This window comes from Astatotilapia calliptera, chromosome 23, assembly GCF_900246225.1.
Source record: "Astatotilapia calliptera chromosome 23, fAstCal1.2, whole genome shotgun sequence".
In the NCBI taxonomy this organism is placed as follows: Eukaryota; Metazoa; Chordata; class Actinopteri; order Cichliformes; family Cichlidae; genus Astatotilapia; species Astatotilapia calliptera.
In genome coordinates this window covers 17,567,337-17,590,919 of record NC_039323.1, presented here as the reverse complement: position 1 = coordinate 17,590,919, position 23,583 = coordinate 17,567,337, and the positions used below count along the sequence as shown (strand labels likewise).

The 23,583-nt window shown below is 39.1% G+C and overlaps 1 protein-coding gene across 9 annotated transcripts in view; it reads left to right on the top strand.

Annotated features, from left to right (window-relative positions):
• The first annotated feature begins 4,204 nt into the window (after positions 1 to 4,204).
• The window catches only part of LOC113015669 (target of Nesh-SH3-like), a 46,312-nt gene continuing 26,933 nt past the window's right edge, over positions 4,205 to 23,583 (top strand). For 2 of the 9 annotated variants that reach the window (XM_026157777.1, XM_026157775.1), the window contains exons 1-8: positions 4,209 to 4,513; positions 13,678 to 13,857; positions 18,703 to 18,771; positions 18,854 to 18,986; positions 21,093 to 21,274; positions 21,486 to 21,541; positions 22,180 to 22,204; positions 22,573 to 22,653. In XM_026157777.1, the coding sequence (XP_026013562.1) occupies positions 4,423 to 4,513; positions 13,678 to 13,857; positions 18,703 to 18,771; positions 18,854 to 18,986; positions 21,093 to 21,274; positions 21,486 to 21,541; positions 22,180 to 22,204; positions 22,573 to 22,653 (817 nt within the window). In that variant the 5' untranslated portion in view covers positions 4,209 to 4,422. Of the gene's footprint in view, positions 4,514 to 7,535; positions 7,593 to 13,677; positions 13,858 to 18,702; positions 18,772 to 18,853; positions 18,987 to 21,092; positions 21,275 to 21,485; positions 21,542 to 22,179; positions 22,205 to 22,572; positions 22,654 to 23,058; positions 23,134 to 23,583 lie in introns of those variants that run through there. The other 7 variants (XM_026157769.1, XM_026157771.1, XM_026157772.1 and 4 more) reach the window with 7 other exon arrangements.

The window sequence follows — 23,583 nt, the reverse complement described above, 5'->3', positions numbered from 1 at the left end:
TAGTTTCCAGAACATTTATTTTTTTAAAAAGATCAATTTTTCTCAGTGGGCCAGTAAATGCATGACGAAAATTATGGCATCCTTTTGGTGGAATCAGTACTCACAGGTAATAGTTGACTGTTTCAATGGATGCAGCATAAAAATCTTTTACTGACCTAATGCAATACATATACACTTTGTAGTTAAAGAATTTTAAAGTTCTTACTGTCATCATGGCAGCTACATCCTTTAGCTTTGTGCCCTGTTCCCCCGATCACTTTGCAAACACTTTCAGCAGACTGTCAGAGAGAAACTCAGCTCCGTCAGAAACCTGTAAAGGCATGGTTGGGATGCAGTGGAATGCTGCATTTCATCTGAAATGACATAAAATTATTTTGAAATAACAGCAGGCACTGTGCTTGGTTAATAATCAGTAATGTTTTGTTGAATAAAAACTGTGTTTCCAGATCTTATGGGATTAAAAAAATCCAAAGATGTTTATTTCTGATTTGCAACCCAAGAACCCACAAGTTACAACCTCATTTTAGTTCAAGTGTGCATTAATGTGAGTCCAGTAATCACCTTTCTGACGATACATACAGGTATAAGTCAAACCTATGGCAGATTTTGGATTTCTCAGTTGTATTAATAGGGTGGTCTATTTGAGTATGCATGCACCTAATAATTATAAAAAACCTATTATAATTAAGTTACAGAAACCTTAAGCGAAAATAGAATATACTTTCTTACCATAACACCTTGAACCCACAATCCATCAGCTGACTCCTGGTGAAATGCAGAATAGATGTGGTCTCTCAATGTGCATCAACAAAAACAAAAACAAAAACAAAAGGACAGCAGGTGAGGGCAGGAGGGGTAGGGATGTAAGCTAGCATAATACCGCTGATGATATTAGCTAAAGCTGTTCAATGTCCAAAATCTCACTAACACCACGGTGCAGTAAATACACAATGTAACTGAAGAGTCAGTTGACAAATCTATTCACACAGAAAACCAAATTATGTTATGAGTGCCTCGTAATTAGGTTTAATGTGATATTACGGCTCTTGTGCCAAAGACAAATTCAAACGAAAAAGCGCCAATTCTTTGATAACAGATAAAACAGCAAATAAGCTAACGGCTCTTTTTTAGCATGTTACATGGCGGCACTTTAGACGTTTAACTACATTTGGCTGAAATATGGTAAATATTAATTCAAAAAATCAAGACATACCAAAAAACGTAGAGTTGGCTGCTCGACTTGACTGAGATGGATGCATTTTTTAAACCACGATCCAAAGCCCGCGAGATGAAATCACGCGTGGTTTCACGAGATTTAACGTTGCTATCTTATTGACTTACTTCACCTGAACATGATATAAACAATTTAATACACCCTTTCTGCATATCATGTAGTTTTTACACTATATAGTTACATTTATCTTTAAAACATGAGGCAATTATGTTAAATACATGCAAGATGCTTACATAAATCCAAGAGATGGCCAGTCCCTTTTTTTCAGTGTATAATTGAGTGATTTGTGTATATTATTATGTATTAGATTTGTAAACTTTGTACCATATTGTGTTATTTAAAAAGTTTAGTCTGTTACTGTTACTGAAAAATCTGGGAGATGAAAGGATTTCTTTCAGTTGTAGTTCTGCATTTGGCCATTGGGGCAAATATTCCATCCACAGCATCAGCTCTAATACAGTTTCTAATAGTAAACGATGACGCAGCCTCTGGATTTTGACCCACTGCGGCACTCCTTTGCCAGTGTTACACTTTACTTTAACACTAGTTACAACAGTATTGACACTTGATATGCACCTGTCATCATTTCCTTTTTTTTCATTTTTTTTCTCTACGCTTTCTGCTGCTGTTGTGCAACACAAATCTCCGATACTTCATTCCTCTTCTGCATCAGCTGCTGTTTGGCAGTTTTCCCTTTCTCCTTCATCCTGTCGCATGTGACGGCACGTGTTGGATACATAAACCCAGAGTCCAGGGCCAGGTTTTGGGTTTTCCTTTCAGTCATCACTGCTGCTCCTCCTCCTCCTCTTCATCCTCCCTCCATTCAGGCTCCAACTTGGAGAAAACATGTCAGTTTTTGGCTCTGTGGCTGTTCTCAGCATGCACGTGTGAAGAGAACGGATGTGTTGTGATGTGGGCGGAGCTTGTGTGTGTGTTTTTGTGTGTGTGTGTGTGTGTGTGTGGCTTCCCATCGTGCTCAGGTCCAGGAGCAGCGAGGCCACCGAGGACGCTCTGATTTCACGAGTTTTACTGCGAGCACGTGCAACAAACCTCAGTGACCCAAACACATTGCTGCTGTGATCAGTGTGTGCATTGACAGATGTCCCACTGACAGACGCTCGTCACAGTAGTTTGTCCAATTCTGTGTTTGTGAAACATCCCCGGCTGATATACATTCCTGTCGTTCCTGTCAGTACAACCCTCAGAGATCCTCCCACACAGGTTCCACATCCAGATGCTGCTCTGTGAGCCAAACAACAAAACGTCTGTTATCAACATCATTTAGGTGATGATGGTGAAACATGAGGCTACAATTATACAGAAATTAAGTACAATAAACACTCTTTATACCACAAGAGGTAACTCTTCTCAACAAGCTGTCAACATGTGCAGCCCTTACATATATGATTAAATTACTCAATGAACTGGAAGGGGCTTCAAGGTCAAGGGCCCCTGGGCCTTATCATACTCAAAACCACAACTAAAGGACACAAAATAACAACAAAGTGTAACAACATCTACACAATTAAAAAGCCGCAAGGAGAAACAAAACAACAAGAAAGACAAAAAACAATAAAGAGAACTGAAAGAAATCCAAAAAAGTCAAAACAACCACCAACAGCCACAAAACAGAGATTAAAAATGATCAAAAAGAGTCTAAAAGACCACAAAGCAGAGAAAACAAAAGGATACGATGTAACAAAAATGCAAAATGATACAACAAACTAACCACAGAGCCACAAATCAACACTAACAAAAAAAGTCAAAAAATAGCTAAAAAAAAAATAGATAAAACTGCTAAAAATTGAAACAAGAAAACAACAAAAAGACACAAAAGAACTGAAGAAAGAAACAACATGAAAAAACAAATTGTGCACAACCAGAGTGTCATGATTCGGCCGTGTGGCAGGCAGGATGAGGACCCAAATTGCAAACTCACAGACACGGGGGATAAACTCAAAATGCAGCTTTATTGCTGACAGGTGATAAACAATAACGATGATACAAAAGCAACGCAAAACTACACTAAACTGGGAAAAGCTAAAGTAACATATACCGGAAGACACGGGGAGAACCACACACGGCATGAGGGAGAACGCGACGCCGAACAGAGGGAGACGCAGACAGAAATACACAGAGGGTAAACGAGGAAAGTTTGAACACACGGGGAACACAGGTGACGCTGATAATCATAACGAGACAGGGCGGGGTGAACTGAACATGACATGTACAGGCGTGAGAGTCACAAAGTAAACAGGAAGTGCACAGAGGTTCAGACAGGAGGAGAGAGAGCACGGGGAAAACACAGGCATAACGGGCTGGGGAAACATGGAATAAAACATAAGGAGAGACGAGGGCTCAGATACACAGAGGGGCACACAGGGGGTGAGAGTCACAACGGGAAAACACATAAGGAACAACGTAACAGATCAACCCAGGAAGCATGGCCTAAATAAAGAACAAAATACAAAAATACATGAAAACTAAGAATACTGGGCCCACATGGCCCAGGACCATGACAACGAGAAATGTCTCTTACACTAATATGATTTTCTAACTTTTACATTAAAAAAAAGTCTTGGCACAGATAAACACGGGTGTTACAAACAAAGAACAGACACTAAATGGATGATTTCACTGTTGACACAGTTTCTGACGTGTTTGTGGTTCTTTGTGATCACAGCCTGCTGCTAACCTCCTGCTCTGAAGTGTCCAACAGCCAAACCCTGGAAAACAACAAAATGAGGAAAGGGAGGGGTGAGGAAGGAGGAGGAGGTGTGCATGATGAAAAAAGCAGAGAGGGGGTAAAAGAGAGAGAGAGAGAAAAAAATCATGTTTGAGGTCCAGAGAGAAAAGGGAGGGGTGCAGGCTGCCGAGAGAGGAGGGCATGTACAGTAACAGAGGGCCGTATGTGGGGCTTGGAGATGCCTTCCAGGCCACGCCCACCTGCAGAAGCTATAGATGTTGCCGTTTCAGTGGTCCCCCTCTTCACAGCGAGGACGTCCAACAGCTGAACAAGTCCTAAGTCCGACTGACCAACTGCAGGGAGAGGCACTTAGTGAAGTTGTCCAGCACCTGGTTGCTCCTCATCCTTTAAATCTGCGCCCCATCTTCATCTCCAGGCTAATCCCAGAGGCTGCATCCTCGCCTTCATCCTCGTCTCCTGCAAGCTGAAGCTTTGAGAGGTCATGCCGGGCATCGCTCCCCTCCTCCGAGTCCTCCTGCTGCTGCTCGAGGGCACGACTCTCCTCAGCGGCATCCCTGCACAGAGGATCAGAGGCAAGTGCACAAAACGGCATGCAAAAAAACCCAAGTTGCATAGCGTAATGGGAAGTCAACGGGGTAGCACGGGCATGAAAGAGAGCAGAAATAAGTAAAGTAACAGAGCTGTAATAATAAAAATGCAAAAACTAAAAGAGTAAATGGCTCATTTCATGCATGAATGAAACAGATTGGCATAAAGTTGTGAAACAAAAGATGGTGACATGCTTACAAGTAGTACTAAGCAATAGGAGGTTTGAAATAAATGAGGAAAATGTACAGAAATAAATGCTAAAAGAATGGAAGTAAGTGGGTGAAATGTCTACAGAAAAGAAACAAATAGTTGTGAAACAAAGTGGCATCAACTTGATAACAATGTAATACAGCAAATGTAGAATAATGTTTGCAGCAACAAAAATGTGTCCGTGGGTCTGTCAAACAGGATGGATGTAATAATTAATATGTGAACACGTGTGCATAGGATGGCAAAGTCGTGAGGTGTGAGAAGAAAAAAAGTCAGGTTTAAGTCACGAAAATGTGGAAAAGTGCAAAGATGAAAGTAAATGGATGTAGGAGATTTAGGCAGGAAGCAATGCAGGTACACAAGAGTGAAAATAAATGGTTAAATTATAAAGTAGGAGTAGGGATGAAAAATCTGTCCACAGAAGACGCATAAACATAAGAGAAAAAGAGAAAGCATTAAAGTTATGAGGACAACGCTAGAAGTGCTAAAGTCAGCATGATGATTGGGTGCAGGCAGGCAAATATCTCAAACGTGTCCAAATTAGTTCAATGTGATGAGTTTATTGAATCTTTTGACACATGAGGAAACCCTGAGGAAACTGAATGTTTAAGAGCTGAACAGCGTTTTCATGCTGCTACTTGTCCCAAGTTTTAGCAGAATTAGCAGATTTCCCTGGTTGGAGCGCCTGCTTATCCTTCAGTGTTCCTGCACATAAAAAAAGACTCATTTGTGAATAGATTTGAGTTTTTGTCTTGCTTAATCTGCCATGTGTGCCGTTAATGACCTGTGCAGCTCTTCGCCTGCAGGTGCTTGCCTGATTCTGTCATCAGTGCGTTCTCTCCTTTCTGCTGACTCGGCTTCTTTGGCTGCAATAATGGTCTGCAGCTGCGGAGAAGTGACAGAATACTCTTTCAGAACACTTTATAATACATGCATTTTGGCCTTTTCCTGATTGCCTTTTGGCTGAGTGTTGAGGTGGATTTTGGTTCGGTGTCTTTGTCAGCTCCTGCAGCCAGGCTTTGCTGCAGGTTGTGCCTGCCCCGGCCCGATGGGAGGAGGGGCTAATTCATGAAATAACCTGTCATTTTTTTCTGCCTCATTGAGCTTTTTATGTTATGTAAGATGATAAAATCCCCCTCATTCAGAGAGACACGGTGGGCTGACGTGACAGCTCAGAGAAGATTACCTCACCAGGTCAGAGACAGCCAAGAGCAACATAGAGGGACAGAGAGAGTGAGTGATGTGTTTGGAGGAGCTCCGTGGTTTTTTTTTTTCCAGTTTGTTTTATCTTTTTTTGCATATATTTTCCGCAGTTCTTTCTTTATAGGGAAGTTTATTGGTGGCAAAAGTACAGAGTGAGCAAAAATGTAATTAATGTGGTGAAGAATAAGAAGCACACAGGGACACGTGTGTAAATGTGGAACAAGTTTCGTGCTAAGTCCTGCTTTGATTTTGTTTGTTTCAGCTGGCTTTGTTTCAGATTCGGGGGATCCTTGACAACAGTTTCATCAGGCCACGCCCACATACAGCTGTTAGATTCAGTTTTTATACCGAAGCTCTTAAAGGGAAAAGTTAACTAGCCAAACAGGTTATTACGGGGCTCTCAGTGTTTGTAAAACAAAGACCAGTTGCAGGGGTTTTGTCATTGTTAAACTTCCATACACCTCCTGTTTTAGTTTTCTGGGCAGCTGCTTCAAAAAACAGCTGTTTCCCATTATTTTCGTTGAATACATCTAGGTACAAATAGAATTCGAGGGTTATAATTTTGCACGTGTAACTGTTTCTTCACATTTTTCCCTGTGCAAACTCAGAGTGGATGTAAAGCTTGTCCTATCAAAGAAATGCCATGAAATATTGCAAAAAGATTTCTCTTTTGACTTATTGTGTAAAACGATAAGGTGTCACTAACAATAATTTTTTTCTCTATTCTTCATTTTTATTAAATACCTCTCTAATTTGTTTGGTTTCTCTTTGAACTGTTTCTCCCCTTAAAAGCAGCCAAACTGAGTTTTTTTTTTTTAACATAATGTTGCAGTTGACCTGAAGGGGCCCCCCTTTTTCGCCTTTTTTTTGGGGTCATTTATATGAAAAAAAACAACCCAAGGTTAGTCCCCACTTAAATGCTAAAACATGCAATATCTTTTGAGGCACCAGCAGTTAGTCAGTCCCCACAGACTCCCCATTAAAATGTCCAGCTTTACTCGAGAAGCCAACATGTTTGGAGTCGGATACACAAACAGATTTAATTATTACAAATGTAACTTCAGTTGCAGGTGACCTGCAGGGGGCACTAAGTAACATTTTTGTACTTTCATTGATTAGTTGATGAATTTTAATTGTATGAGTGGGTGGGTTTTTGATGCTGTTTCGTAGCTTACCTTTAGGGTGCCGTGACACATCTCATGATAACTAACATTTTATGTTCAGTAAATTAAATCCAGTTACACAAAAACCATCTGGAGGTGTGGCCAAAAGGGGGTGCAGGATCAATGTGCAGTCTTTTTCTCATGGAGTTTTTCAAATAAATAACTTTGAAGATTATTTCAGGATCAGTTTCAGGCTTAAAGTTGAGTTTCAGCATGTTTTAGTTCTTTGTGTATTTTCTTTTGGGGGGATTTCCCACCTGAAAGATGATAACAACCCTCACTGAAGCCAGCAGCAGGAGCAGACGCTTGGAGGTTTAAAGATACCGGGGCCTGTGCTGTATCACAGACGACTGTTTGAGTTCCACCACACTGTTTTACCGTTGCTGCTAATGAGCTGGCTTGCTCTGTTGTCTGGTGGCATTTCTTCCCTTAAAAGGAGCTGCTGCACACTGAGTGTGTGCAGAAACAGACTCCAGACTGCACGCAGGTGATTTCTTTTGCTAACTGGAAAATGTTATGTGTGTCTCTCTGGTCGTCCGACTACGACCAGTACCTTCTAATACTGCATCTTGTGTGGTGGTTTATTGTTCATGTTTTGTTGCAGTACTCGGTGACTCATGTATCACTTTTTGGTACAACATTATCTTTCAGTTCATTTTGATGTTTTGCTGTACTTCTAATGTAATTCTTAGTGGTAGTTATTTTGGAACCTTTCTGGGTTATGAGCAGTTTATAGCTGCTCTTTGTGCATAGTAATACTTTATGTGTTCTTTGTGGATCAGATGCCGTTTTATAGTACTTTGGATTGTTTTTTCCCACAGTACTTTGATGTAACAGTTTGGTTTCTTGTAGTATTTTAGCCTTTGTTAGGACTTTGTGCTCCTTTTTGGTACTTTATTTTGAGCAGTTTTGTGGTACTTTCCGATTCATAGCAGTGTAAGTTTAGAGTAGCTTTATATTTACTTTGATGCACTTGGTTCATTACTGTTTGTTTGTGCTACCTGGTGACATAGTTAATGTATAGTTCTTTATACTACATGGCAGTACTTGTTCTTTGGTTTTCATATTTTGCACACTTGGGTGATTTTTCTGTACTTTTACCTCCTTGTGATACCCTTTTCTTGTAGTAAGATGAAGTAAAAGACCTGTTTTAGTACTCTTGTTGGTAATTGTTGAGTTCTTATGGTTGTTTTTTGTGCTTCTGGGCATTTGGCTCTGTGCTGTAAGAATTTATAGAAAATGTTATGCTTTTTTGACTGTCTTTTGTAAAGTTGCAGGTATTTAATGTAGCACATGTGATGATGTTAGTTGATGAGAACACTGATAGCTTTTTGAGCTATTACTGTTTGTGGGTTTATTTTAAGATTTTTTATAGTACTTTTGGTTACTTGCTGGAGTACTTTTTCTTCCATTTGACGCTGGTTTCGTGGGTACTTGTGGTATTTTGTTGTACTTAATGTCTCTTCATTAGGGTCCATTTGTTCCTAAGGAAAAATGAGAGTCATTACAGAGATATAAGAGTTTGACACACCGAGAAAACTGCTGCAGCTGGGATATGTTGTCCATGCTTTTGGGAGGGGGAACCCTCGTCTATATTAAGCACTGTTTTTTGTTTGTTTTTTTCCGTGGGGGTGGGGGGCTGATGTCTGTCATGATGTTGAGGTTTATCCCTCCGCCTTCGACAGGCCAAACAGCGGTGCCAAGAATGAGCTACATGATTCCACACGTCCAGCATGTTGGCCTCTCTGCAGGCTTTTCTCATACTGATCTGCATGAACAAACAGCCCAAAGAAAACCTAGACAAGATGATGGACTGGATGTACTTGAACACAATGACATGCTTGGAAAAATCCAAACCTTACAAAAATAAAAAATAAAAAATAAAACACTTGTCTAGTGATTGGGCACATGCCGTTCCTCGCAGGAGGCTTTAATGCCTAATTAGACCTGATTGTTCCACTGAGCTTCTGCACAGAGAGTTAATCAGCTAAAACAACAGTTCAGAAACAGAAAAATGCTCCTCTGCTGGAATTTATCACTTCAAACTGCTCAATTGGGCTCCACATTAACCTGTAGTCACTTCTATGAAAGGATGTGTCTTCCAGCAGCAGCTGATTTAACCTTCCTCTATTTAAGGCTGAATAACCGCTCACATAAACATCACAGAGCCTCAGTTGATGGCTTCAGCTGATAGAGATACTTGGATCATAAAAGGTAGGAGCACAATTTACAGATCACAGTGTTTTTTATGAAAGGTTTGAGGCAATAAATCTTCGTTAAAGACCTACAAAGTCAAAAATTGTCAACATTCCAGCATTCAATATCATCTACATGGGCTTTGCAACACCATTACAATTCAGTTTCAGTTCAGTTTTATCTACAGTATATGGCACTAAACAACAGTTGCCGCAGGGTGCTTTATATCAAGAAGGTAAGGTGAAGACTGTACATAACACAAAGAAAAGACTGAAACTCCAACAATCCGATCACCTGCCTATGGGAAAGTGCTTTGGCCACAGTGGGAAGGAAAAACTCCCTTTTAACAGAAATAAACCTGCAGCAGAACCACACAAAGCAAGGGGCAGCACCTAAATTGGTGCACATTAAGTTGCTGCAGCAATCTTAAAAAAAACTGGACATTTTTAAATACAGTGTTTTTACAAACAAATTTGTTTGTAATATTACAAATTTGCAACGTTACATGGCATTGTATTTGGATCATAAATGTACCGGTATATAAAAAATCCTTACAATTTTCTGAGATACTGCATTGTGGTGACAGCTAGACAAGATCTACCTGATAAGATAGATTATCAGAAGCTAGAGAATAATAACAACTGTGTAGTGAAGTTCTGTGTTCAGAGTAGAAACATTTTAAAGACAGAGGAATTTTTGGGATTACATGTGGGAAACCTTACAAAAATCCAGCTAACAGGTTCGTTATGCTGGGACTGGTTTGCAGTTCGTCAGAAGCCAGTCTGAATGTTACCATAGCTCGGAAAGCCACATGAAGGCACGGAGAGGAACATGAAGCGTCACATGTGTGATTGCCTCGTCATTGAGTTTTCATGGTGTGGATTCAAGAGAAAACCAAATGCAGATGAGCTCTTAACAGCTTCATCATGTTCAAGCAAGTCGGTCCTCTTTAAATGGTGGGAAAGTGTTGGAAAAACAAGCAACCCTGGCTGATGTGGAAAACTTAAAGAGGCTGCAAGTCCTGCTGATTCAGCCATTTTAGGTTTAGGACTTTCCAGGTCAAAGTTTGAGTTCTTCTGGTGTATTCACATGAAATAACCTTGTTTTGGGTACAGTTGGACATTCTCAGCCTGTATCACTTCGCGGGTAGTTGAAGTGTCTGCTGAACTCTCAGTTTACAGTGTTTCATTGATGTACTGTTACTGTGACGCTAAAGGAAAACTGAAAACAGACTGATTCCCAGGCAGCTTCTGAACGTCTTTTCTCCAGTTTCTGAGTGGATTATCAGAGATAATGATGCACAGGAAATGGAAGTCAAATCTGTTTCATGTCTGTGAGTTCTGACTCTGAGGAGGCTAAGTTTGATGCTGGCTTGGTTTAAAGCAGCTTATTCACAGAGTAATTTGGACCTCCTCGTGCTTTCCTGTGTTTGGACACTGTCAGAGCTCTGGGGCCTGGAAAATAAAAAGTTTATAGAGAAAACCCTGCAGGACTGAAACATTTTGTCCTTGTTAAAATTTTAAGTGTGGACCATGATGATGCACTTGAACCCTGCAGACAGAGGTCAGGAGGATCTGCCACTGGACACCAAACATGCTCATTAACTGCTTGAGCAGAGGCTCTGAGGGAAATCGTAAAAGCCCATGAAAAACAGAGATATACAGACAGTGGATTGTAGATGAGATATCCATCTCAGCGTGAAATGTAATCAAAGCATGACTTCCCCTACAGAACAGACTGTATCTTCAGACTGGAATGTTCAGTCCAGTCAGAAACTTCCATGTTACTGGACTATAAACTGGACAGAGCTTAGAATAGAGCCAGTATTCATCCAGTTGAGGTGGTTCGGCCATCTAATCCAAATGCCTTCTGGACACCAGCCCAGGTTTTCTGGGCATGGAATGCCAAGCTCTGAGGAGACCATAACGTACACCAATATCATGAAACCAGTTGTATATCCCATGGATCTCTCTCAGGATCCCACAGGAGGAATTGGAAAACCTGAGGAAAGGATTGTCTTGAATATAACTTTGGGTAAGAAGAAGAAAATTGACAGACATAATTCTTGTCTCTTTGAAATAAATTTCTGGCAGCTTCATTTTGTAATAAAAGTGTTGGAAAACTCTAAAAACTCTTTCCATCATCAGGAATTTAATATAGCATTTATTCCAAAAATGACGTCCCCAAACATATAAAACAGAATCTCAATAACCTGTCAAGGGAAATGTGGTTTCTCTCCAACAAACAACAAACAAAGCAAACAAAAACAAGAAACATTTTAAAATTGTCTCGTTTGAAGACATCGTGCAACACTGGCCGTCTGTGTTGCAGGATTCTATATAGGATCTCTTTTGTCATTGGTCCTCCAAGAGAAAATAGCATTATTTTAGAGACCTAAAAAATCCACGCTGTGCTGATTGATTATTGTGCTGTTCATGTAATTGACATGTTAATTCTGAGAACTGGTTTGTGTCCTTTATGGACGTTTTATGAACTTGGTCTAGATTCTTGCTTAGGTCCAGGCACTAACCTAAACCTGCATGGTTTAGGTTTTTTTTTGATGGAGCTTTAAATCAATAAAACTTTCACCATGGTTTGTTTTTACTGCCTTTGATTTCTAAAAACATAACCTTTACTCGTTTTTTTTCAGTTGCAGTGAGATTATCTTGGTTTGTTTTAGGAAAAGGTCCTGCTTTGTGTTAAAATAAGTCCCTTGAGAATGCAAAACCACATGTTAGGAAAAAAACTTTTGTCATCTGCAACAAGTTTCTCCTTTGTTTTCATCCTGTGACAGTGGCTACACCAGCAAAGAACATGTGGCCACAGTCTCATGGTTTCTATTTCAGACACCATGGAAAAAGATGCTAAAGGGGTACCCGCTGGATCACAGTGTGACACTGAGTGGGCTAGACTAAGCTTCAGTGATTAGCTTCGAGTGCAAATACCCTCTTTAATCATGTTACAATAACTTTAAATAACTCCTGCAGTAAGTAATAGGCCACACTTTTAACTGTTGATTTTTCCCCATTTCTTTCTAAGCTAATTTCTATAAAAGTAAAGTCTTATAGGCAGTAGAAATGTTCTCTCCAGACCAGTTTTAGAGTTTTGGGCATCTTATTAGAAAATCCTTATTTGACTGACTTGAAGATTCGATAACATGCCATGTTTCAATCACTTTTTGAATTAAAAATTTAAGTATCTTGTCTTTGTGTTCATAAAGACTATTTAATTAATTTGTACTTAGAGTGAAATGTGGTTGAACTCTGAATTCTTACTTGATATCCAAGATGATTGACTGTAAAAGCTCAGAGCGACACTGGAGCTGGTGTAGAGTTTGAGTCCTTGTCTGTCCCCACTTTGGTCTTTGATTTTTCTGTAAAGCTAAAACAAATGGTTCCTCTCTAACTGTTTGTGCTAATTTCGCAAAGTGTTCAACTGTAATTATCATCAGATTGATCTGATACTACCTGTTTGGGTTTGACAGAGCTCAGTGGCACACTGGCAGGAGAAAGAAAAAAAAAGAAAAACTGAAATGGCAACATGACTATTGGAAAATGAAATGTTATTCCAATTAACATAGTTTTTTATTATGTATATAAAATGTTTTTGATACATTTCAATTTCTTGAAACTTAATTTATAGTGCATTTTTTAGATGCAAATTATGGGTGACTGCAGCAACCTGTTAGTGACCAAAGCAATCAAAAAGAGATTTTTGGTGGAGCAAAATAGTAAATGGCCTGCATTTGTATAGCACTTTTCTTAGTCTCTAAGGACCCCAAAGCACTTTACACTACATTCAGTCATTCACCCATATTCACACACTGGTGATGGGAAGCTACATTGTAGCCACAGCTGTCCTGGGGCACACTGACAGAGGCGAGGCTGCCGGACACTGGCGCCACCGGGCCCTCTGACCACCACCAGTAGGCAAACATGGGGTTAGTATCTTGCCCAAGGATATTTGGCACGCAGCTGGGAGGTAGCCTGGGATTGAACCACTAACCTTCTGATTAGTGGTTGACCTGCTCTGCCACCTGAGCTACAGCCACCCTTTTTATGACTGATTTCAACTTGAGACTTGCAGCAACCACTCATTAGCAGTCGTTTTTACCTATCAACCAGATGTTGCCAGTGGGTCTTCAACCCATATTTATGCCTTAGTAAATCAGAGCTTGGTCTTGAAACATTTAAATCTGGTCTTGGTACCAATTTTTTGAGTCAAAAACCAAAATGTCTTTGAAATGTATCACACAGTTCTGACTTTGTAAATTTTTATTACATGAACTTTGATTATGTTATGATTTTTTCTCACCTTGAGTATTTGTTGTTGAATTCCTGATATTCCCTAATAGTCTTGCTTCTTCTCTTCCTTAGTGCGTCGACAGAACATGAAGGTTCGAATCAACGCCACTGGTGACACCATTGTGATGAAGTTTGTGCGTCCAAGTCCAGATGTGAAGTTAGAGGGTTATATTCTGGGTTACGGCAGCAGCATGTTCTCCAAACAGTTCATCCAGCTGCCTGAAAACGGACAGCCCTACGAGACTGAGATGGGTAAGACCCACAAATATTTCTTCATCTACAGTATGTGCATATTTATAATGTTTTTCTTTTCCAATTTACTTTTCCATTTGTTTTAATCAGTATCAAGTTGTTGATGAAGATGGTCTTTGCAGATAAAAGGCAGCAGATCTTTATGAATTTCCTTAAAAGTTTATTAGAAAAAAATAGTACACTTGGGCAAAATGAAACCTTCCACTCCCTTTTCCGAATATTTTCCCTTTATACAATTCTCAGAAGCTGAATGTATTAGTGTCTGTCTTTAAAACATTAAACAGGTTCATGAGGAGATGATTAAATCTGTGCCAAACCACGACTTTGTGTTGTTTTGATTCTGGAACTTTTGTTTCTGCATCGGTGTGACCACCAAACCTCCATGTCTAAAGCTTTACACTCGTGGGAAAGTGAGAGTTTCTGTAGGAATACTTTCGGGAAAAGAAGAATGTAAGAAGCTTTGAGAAGCAGCAGAGTCTCACAGTGACAGCAGCAGGTGGCTCGGATCCGTTTTCTGAAGCGCAGCCAAGAATTTTTATCCCATCACACCAAGAAAGCTCTAAAAGTTGCGATGGTATGATGCATATAATCGGCCACAGTGAGAGGGTTAACAGAAAACCGGCTGAAAGTCATCCTTCAACACCAGTTTTCATGCAGGATGAGTTTCTTTGCACTCCTGCAGACTTGGGACTAAATGACTGCAGCAGCTTTTGGAATTTAGACCAGAATTATGAGGACTTTTCTCCTCAAGCAGGAAAGACCATTTATCATCTAATGACAAATATTGGCTCTGCATTATGCTCACAAAAAAGCACCAGATTTGGCTGAAGTTTGTTTATGGTCTTGGATACATTTGCTTTAGTGAGAGATGTGGAAGTGAAAAAAACATAAATCCTGGGTCAAAACTGCTTATCGTGTTGGTATTATGAAACATTAAAATATGACTAAATTTGGCTGAGGTTTTGTGGTGATCCTTTGTGTGAAAACCCAAAATTTGCTCAGTATTGCCGTGTATGTTGGCAGAATTAGAAGTCAAGAGGCTACAACATTTCGGTTGATGGACAGGTGCCAAAACGCTCAACTTTTCTTGCCTTTTGGATGTTTTTATCCAGGTTCTCTTAGCCTTGAGAGCTTAATTTCTTGGTGATGAGAGTGTAGCAAATTTAGCTTTGTACTTTCTTTGAAATCAACTAAATTGGGCTGTTCATGAATGACATTACTGATTTTAGATGCAGTTGCAGTTCTTATCAGCTTTGAGCTTTTTTTCATCCTGCTGGAAGTAGTTTCATACTATGTTTAAAATTACACAGACGTTGGCTGAGGTTTAGTGGTGCTATTTTAAATACTTTATTCACTGCGTCCCTACTTTTCTGATTAATGTACAGTAATAGTGACTTTGCTCCAGTCTCTCTGTGTGGGTCACTAAGATACTAATTCAATGATGAAGAGGCGGCTGAAGGTTGGTAGACAGGCCCTCATTTACTCGTGTGATGATAAATTTTTGTCTTTTTTTTTTCTTCAAATCTTATGGTAGAAATAGCCAAATTGTGCCAGAGTGTCTGGCACTGGTTTTCTGGATAGATTTCTGGTAAAAAATAAATGTGGTAGTTTTTCCTCAGATGATTGATGGAACTTCCTTAAAAGTTGGCATCAGTTTTGGTGGAGACTTCAACAAAAAGAGCCCAAACTTTTAAAGACAATTTTCTCATCAACTGCTTGATTGGCTTTGATGAAAACATCCGAACTCTGGCATAATATTTTGCTCGTGTTATAAATTGGTACAACATTAGTAGTTTGCTGAGAAACATCAGCTTTACTCCAGTCTCTCTGTGTATCGCATTAAAGATACTTAAGTCAGATATGGAAGTGAAGTTCCAACTTTTGATTAAGTTATGGTCTGTTTTTTTAGTCTTTTGGATGCTGTATGTTTTCTGACTCTCTTTGAGCAACTGTGACCACATAATTTCCTCTGAGACTAATAAGCTAATCTGATTCTGATGATTCTGATTAAAAATTGCCAGAATTTGCATGGTCTAGCTTTGATTTTCTTGGTATATTTCTGATGACATAAAATATATTTTGCCATTGATGATTAATTAATATGACTTAAAATTTGGCTTAGGTTCGGTGAACAAAAAAGCTTTTCTCATCAATTGTGAGCTTCATTTCTTTACTTAGTAGCTTCCCATATGGAAAAGAAATAGAAAGAAATTATAAAAGACTTGCATCAGATGTGGCCTACTTCATATAGTGAATTATATAAGGCTTATATGATTTACTCATGAATGTTGCCACTTTCATATATTGTTTTAGTAAGTATCCAAAACATACAAGTTTCATTTATATAATTTTTCTAAGGATCTTATATCTGTTTTCACTCTTGTATGCTTTTCATATAAGTTTCACACAAGACAGATACAAACTTTATAAGATTTATTTATATCTTTTCCATATGGGTTTGTACCTTGTTCAAACTGTGCAATATCTGGCTGAGGTTTGGTGGACAGCTCACCACACATCCAAACATCTTCAGATTATTTGATTTGAATAATTCAGATCTAAGTGTTTCTTCCTTTCTTGGCATTATGAGACATGCTGAGTTCATGTGCTGCTGGGAAAATCAGGTATCCCATTCTTCCATGTCATGTTTACTTTCCTCACTGTGGGAAAATTAAATCCAGCAGACAGATGATAAACACATATAAACAGTTAGATACAGGAGGATCTTGGAGCTCCTCTGGGAGAATTTTAATTTAATCTCCTTCTTCATTTTCACCACTCATCTCTCATCACTGCCACTTCTGCCTCAAGGTCATGTCATGTCAGTTTGACGATCTGGGCGGGACTGTGGTATCAGAACTGCTCTTAAACATTTCCTGCGGTGTTTACCTTCCTGTTTAAAAACCCTCAATGGAGGATCATCCATCAGCAGTTCCAGGAGGACTGCAACCGCAGTGTTGACTCTTTAAATCCGATGCTGCCGGTGGTTTCGGGGTTTTGGTTTTTTTAGCCACATGAGACACAAACATGGCTTCATGACGACTCAGGGATACTTCACCATTTCCTCTGCAGGCAAACTGTTGCTGTTTCAATTTAAACTTTACTGCACGAGAGTGGAGAAACAGTAGCACTGTATGGTGTTAAAAACATCTGAATTTTGGCTCAAGTTTGGAGGATGGTTTGGTAAATACAGACAAATCCTTAATCTGTTTAGGGCATGTGATAGATGGGGCCATTTGGGGGGTGGGACATGTTTACACCTGTAGAGATGAATACAGTCTCCTCTCAAACCAACAAAGACACTGGTTTGTTTTTGGAAAAAAAGTTAAACATCACTCAGTCCAGAGAACTGTCAGAAAACGCTGTAATTTTAAATGAAGTCATTTGAATGAGGAGATTGTGATAAAGAAGCATTTCATCAGCTGACAGCGGCTTTGTTAGATGCTACAGAACATCGTGATACAGGAAGAAATTACCGTATTGATCGCACAGATGGCTGAAATATTAATCAAATATGAGGAGCTGAGTTATTGATCACAAAAATCAGGCGATATTTGCAGAGTAAATGTGCTCAGTTTGACAGTGAGGCATTCCTCCCCCATAACTGGTCATAAATAAAAAAGCTGAATGGTGTCCAGGCTAAAGGCAGGAAGAAACAGCAGCTGCTTTAACAGTCATTCATCATTTAAAAAGGTCTCCAGAGAGGTTTAATAAGTGAGGGTGGAACTTTTACTTTCACACTGATGACTGAGTGAAACTCAGAGAGCTCAGTCATCAGGAGGAGTTCAAAGGTCACTAAGAAAGGAACAATGATTTTCAGTGTAGGCTTACAAATGATTTTGACCTGTAATTTTTATTCTTTAAAACCACTTCATAGCTGTTTTACAAAACTTTGTTGTTATTTTATAAGACTTTCTGGTGCGTTCACCTAGTTGTTTTGCAGTTTTGTAGCTATTTTTACATCATAACTGTTTTATCATAACTTTTGTAATACTTTACTTTTTTTTTTTTTACACCTCTTTAAAACTCTTTGTAGCTTTTGTGATTTTATATTTTGTAGTGTTTTATGATACATATAGTGCCGTAGTTATGTGTGCTGAATATAATATCAGTGAGTTCTCAGTGATTCCCAGACATTTACAAAAGTTTCTTTATTTTCACGGGGATCTAGGCCAATGTTCCTGTATGTAAGCCACACTTTGCACTGTTAAATTGACTAAAGAAAGTCAGACTAAGAGATGAGTTTTTGCTGGAAAAGGAAACCGTGCATGTGGGTGAGAACAGAAAAAATGACAGATAAACACAAAAAGGTTGAGGCTGAACTCTGGAGTTAAAGACGCAAAGAACAAAAGCAGAAAACATTTGACTTGGATGGAAATCAGATTATTATGAAAGAAGATGTGAGTGTTTTCACATGTGGATGTTTAAACTGCCATCCTTGTATTTCAGCAAAGAAACTCTCTCCTTATCTATAATCATTCACATCTGTGTGTCTACTTTCTGTCCATGTGTGGGAGGAAGGCGGGGGAGGGAGGGGGCAACAATACCCGCCATGACATAATCACCATAAGAGAGTGCAGAATTCCTCACATGTTTCAGCCTCTATGAACTCCCACATGAGATGTTCATGTTTCTGTAGGGAAGGTTGCAACATACTTGCCATGGTAGTTGCAGCAGTACAGGTTGTAACTGTACCACTATTTGAAAAAAAAAAATGGTACTGTCTGCAACTGTGTGTTGTGGTTTTATCCAACTTTGTTGTTGTTGGCTTTTATTCTTCTTTGTCTGCATCATTCTGTTGGGTGTACATCACAAAGCCTGACCTCATTTGACATGTTTTTTCAGATGCAGAACCAAAGTACCTGGTGGCCGTCCAACCAATCCCAGCTAACGATGTGAAGAAACACTGCACAGGTATGCTGGCAGCTACATGTGGGCTTCAAACTGATAAACAGGCCAACACATAGTCTCACTCTGTACTCACTTGTCCCAACAGGTAAAGTGAACCTGGAGAAGCCGCTTCACCTGGTGATTGGTTCTATTAGCCCAACCGCTGTGCTACTGTCCTGGGGAAACTATCTGAAGACACCCTATGAAGGGAACATCATGAACGAATGTCTGGAAGACGGGTGATTAACTTCACTTGTTGTCCCAATGCTGATTGCATGTTTTGTCTAAGCTGTACACTGAGCTCTGTCTCTAAAGCTTTGAGCTTTCAGGGATATTTTAAGGAACAGTTCATAGTCTGGTAAAATATTGCAAATTAATTTTTGGGGTTTACCTTTATGATGAGTAACTTCACATATGTCACAGATTCATCATAAAACCAGTTTTGGTTTAGTGAACATGAAAGCTTTTTACCTCCTCTCATGTATTTTATGTTTTATGGACAACCAGAAAGCCCTGTTCCAAAGCTCGACGTTACTCAGAGACAAATCACCTTCAACCAATCAAGATGATGAATTACAACCCTGAAATCTCCACTGCTGTTGAGCTTGAACTGTCCCAGTGTGTTGAGTGATATTACACCGACTGAGACTCACCAATGCTCTTTTCCATCACCCCTTGATCTCTGCTGCCTCTAATAATACATATTTTTCCTTCCCTGTCAAACAAGTTGGAGGAGCCATTGGAAAGCCTGACCTAGGCGTCCTCTGCCACTCTGGGCGTCTTATTAAAACCTAATGTCAGCTCCATCTGTGGAGGGTTTGGCTGCTGCCTCAGATTTTTGGATCCCTGCTCTGAAAAACAGAACTTGAAGGAGTGAAAGTGGAGATTGGCTTTGTGGTCGCCAGAGTTAACAACACCTAATGGACAAAGTTGTTTCCACACTGAGGTCACGGTGGATACAGGCAGCCAGAGAGAAACCGCACGGCATGAAGACGCTGGTACTGGATTGTGTATGTCATCCATATGTCGTACCACTGGGACACTTCGATGCTTTCTGAAACCTTCAGCCTTGTGATCAGGGAAACTTTGACAAGATGCAGCCGAACACATCTTGCACAGTCTACGAAGCAGACCTGCAACCACAGTCATCAGTGATTTAGTTTTGTTTACTTCTGCATAACCCAGTTTTTCTACCTATGAATCTCAGACATTATGGCTCCTTATATAGTTTCAAATCCCTTTAATATCAACTAGACACAAAATTATAGTGTATTTAAAGTGGGTCAAAGTCTATTAAATGTAAAAGCTGCACTTTGAAAGCACATTCTTTTTGTTCTGCAGCTCTAAATGGGCTCTTTAAGCATCTCTCTGATTTTAGTTTTGAAAGTTCAAAGCATTATTTCACTTAACAGCAATGTATAAAAACAGTTGGTCAGATATTAGTACAATTTCAAACTGCTTAAGTAAGATAGTGGCCATAGTTTTGGATTGCATATGAACTTTATATCAGTGTCACACAAGTTCCTGTTAATACCTGCCTCTTTAACAAAGAGCAGCCAAAGCAAAGACTTACAGGGGAGTTTGTTCCATTATTTGGGACACCATCTGGCAGTCTGTCCTCAGTCTGTAACTATAAGCATTTTGTTATTTTAATAGCTAATTTAAAAAAAGGTAAAATAAATAAAAAACTATTTTTGTGATTCCCTAAACTGTGGTAAGTGCTGGTTAGCCAAAGATTTATTTATGTACAGCACACTTTCAATGGATACAAATACACACCAGTTGTAATTTGTAGACAAACATGTACATTTTTTACACAGCTGTATCTGTAGGTAATTTTTATTCCTATCCTTGATAAAAATCTTTACCATAATGGTATTATGGCATTAATTTTTTTCAAATACTTGGCTTGCTATTTGTGTTTATCACAATATAAACCTAAAATATGAGGAGCTTGAGTCACTCCTCCAGAAATGTGTGATACTGTCAGCCTAATTAACCCATTTCTTTGTATTTTTTCGAATTAGTATTAGGCAGCTGGTTGCTAACATGTTTAGATCAGCTGCTTTACCTGTTTCCTCTGGGTAAATTACAAAGATAACCTTTGTGTTTTATAAAAGTTAATGAATGTAAGCATGGCCAAATCGATGTATTGCTGAAACACAACCAAGCTATTGAGAATTTTAAAAAAAAACCCAAAAAACCCAAAAAACCCATTACATATAAGCATATGAAGTTAAAATACAATGGACCAAAAATAGAACTCTGAGGAGCTCCAAGGGCAGTTTTCAGACAATCTAACCACCTTGCTGTTGGTAAAGGCATTTTTCCTTTTTCTCCATCAGATTCTACACTATCCGCTACAGAGAGAGAAACAGGAATTGGATCTACCAGACATGCCCAACAAGCGACACAGTCATTGATAACCTGAAACCCAACACGCCTTATGAGTTTGGCATCCGCTCCAACAAGGATGACCGCAGTGGCACATGGAGCAAACCGGTCATCCACAACACCAGCATGGGCAGTAAGGAGTTACTTACGTACTTGTCACCACTGGAATCATAAAGGCTCAAGCTAAAGAAAACATCAAGCCTTGATTTTGATGTTAAGAAAAAGTTTACAATCTCTTCCAAGAAAAGTTTTTATTATCATTTTTTTTGCAAAGCAATGGCTAATCGATCTTTAATAATAATAATGATTAATTTTACTGCTTTTTCTCTGCACTTTTTTCACAGATAAAAATAGACAGAAATCATACAAGCCACGTAACAGTCCTCCAGTCAAGCTGGGGGTAAGTAACCTGCTGTACTGTAACAAAGTAAATGCTACTACATCTGCGATGTAAATGTGATGACCTTTAAAATGTTTAAATCATGGATACATGTAGAATAGACTGCTTCAAACTTTATATTTACTTAAATACCTCAAAATGTACTTGAAAAATATTTAATGAAGTAAATAATAACATGAACAAACTATGCTGCGCTTACTTTATGTGACATTAATAACATTTTTTACTGTTTGCTTTTGTATAATTATGGCTATTTATTATGGTTAAATTCTAAAACATCAAAAAATGTGCCATATTTTTAATTTGTGTATTTGTTTTTGGTCAGTAAGCTTACTTCATATTTAATGTAAAGTATTATGGCAATGAATATGCAAAAAAGGTTTTCTTAAATTAATAAAACTTGAAGAAAGAAAATAGGAAGATATACAAAAACATTGTAAATAAAATTAAAGGTGAAGATAATAAGTCTTCATTAAAGGAAAATTACCTCTGGGTTTCCACAGAATTTAAAGGTTGAGGTCAAATTTTTCAAAGCAGTGCATCACGAGCTTAGGAGTCCTTGTGTTTATGTATATTTGATTTAAACATGTCTAAAGTTGACATTCTTTGTTCTTTCTTTTTTTTTCTTTTACAAACAGACGCCCCTCTTTGCTCCTCGTTATGGTAAGATTTATGATTTTGTCTTTAATTAATATATAGTCTGTTCAGTCATTATCTCTTCCTGGCATGATTTGTGGAATCTGTTTGACTTCAGTTTAGGTATGTACAGTCAGTAATGTGTTCTCATAGGCCACCACAACAAAACAGGTTCAGGCTGGTTCGAAACACTCACACTTTGCAGTAGGAAAAAAACAACAACTTCCAATTATCCTGAAGTTCAAGCCAAAAGCTTTATGCACCAAATATAATAGCTGCTCATCTTTCTGAAAACATCAGTCTTGTATTGTGCACTTTGACATCTGTCTGCTGAACTGCTCATGCTGAACCATTTCATTGTTTTTCTTTTAACATCTTTGTTGACTTCTTTGCAGCCCTCCACAACGGAACGGGCCCTCGAACACCTACTTTGTTCAAAAACCCAGGGTTCCCTGGAGCTCCACGCACGTCCTTTGGTGATTACCGCTCTTTCTTTCTTTTCTCCCTGTCTGCATACTTTTACTTTTCTTCCTCTCTGGGCAACAGAGAAGTTTCTCACACAGCACAGCACAAAAGCTTCCTTAAAGGGTTCCACTGATGGAAAACAGGCACCAAAATGCAGTTTCAATCCTCACATTGCAGATGTGAGAAAGTGAGAAAGCAAATAATAGTAATACCAACATTCTTTAAATGTTAGAAAAGTAAGAAATTCACAGCACTAAAGGATGTTGAAGATTTGTTTATAAAAAAGCCTCATCAGTCTAACCCAATGGCTGCTTTTCCCAAACTAGGTTTCACAAAGAATTGATTGTCTCTCCAACCCTATCCTCTTTAATTTTGACATTTTTCCTCTTATAAACCCACCGTGTTATTTCCAACAGCACCTCCCGAGAGCCAGCAGGAAACTATCCCTGTGCCTGGCTCTTCTGAGCCCAAATTTCCTCACGTGTCCCCGGGTAACGAAACAGACGCTCTTTTATTCTTTAATCATCAGCTTCACTCATTTGCAGTCCATCTTTACCTGCTTCGCCTGAGCCTGTGGTGCACCTGGGAGGGGTGGAGGTGGGGTGTGCAGCTATTGAGATTGGCTGCATGTTAGCATGTCTTAAGCCCAGTTAGAAAGTCAAAACAAGGCGAGGAAATGATGTCCCTGGAGATCAGTAAGTTCCCCTTGGCCTGCCCATTCCAAAAGTAGCTGCAGCTCATTTTTTCAAACCACACTGCTGAAATGTATATGACAGCCATCATGCTTCAGCATTCATCATCAATTTTCTTTTCTCCTTTCAGCTGCTTTCTTTGATCAATGATATTTCTCTTTCTTAGACTTTTCAATTAATACCTGATATTTTTTACCTCTGAGAGGTACAAGGGCTCAACATTACAGCATTATCATTAAATATGTAGAT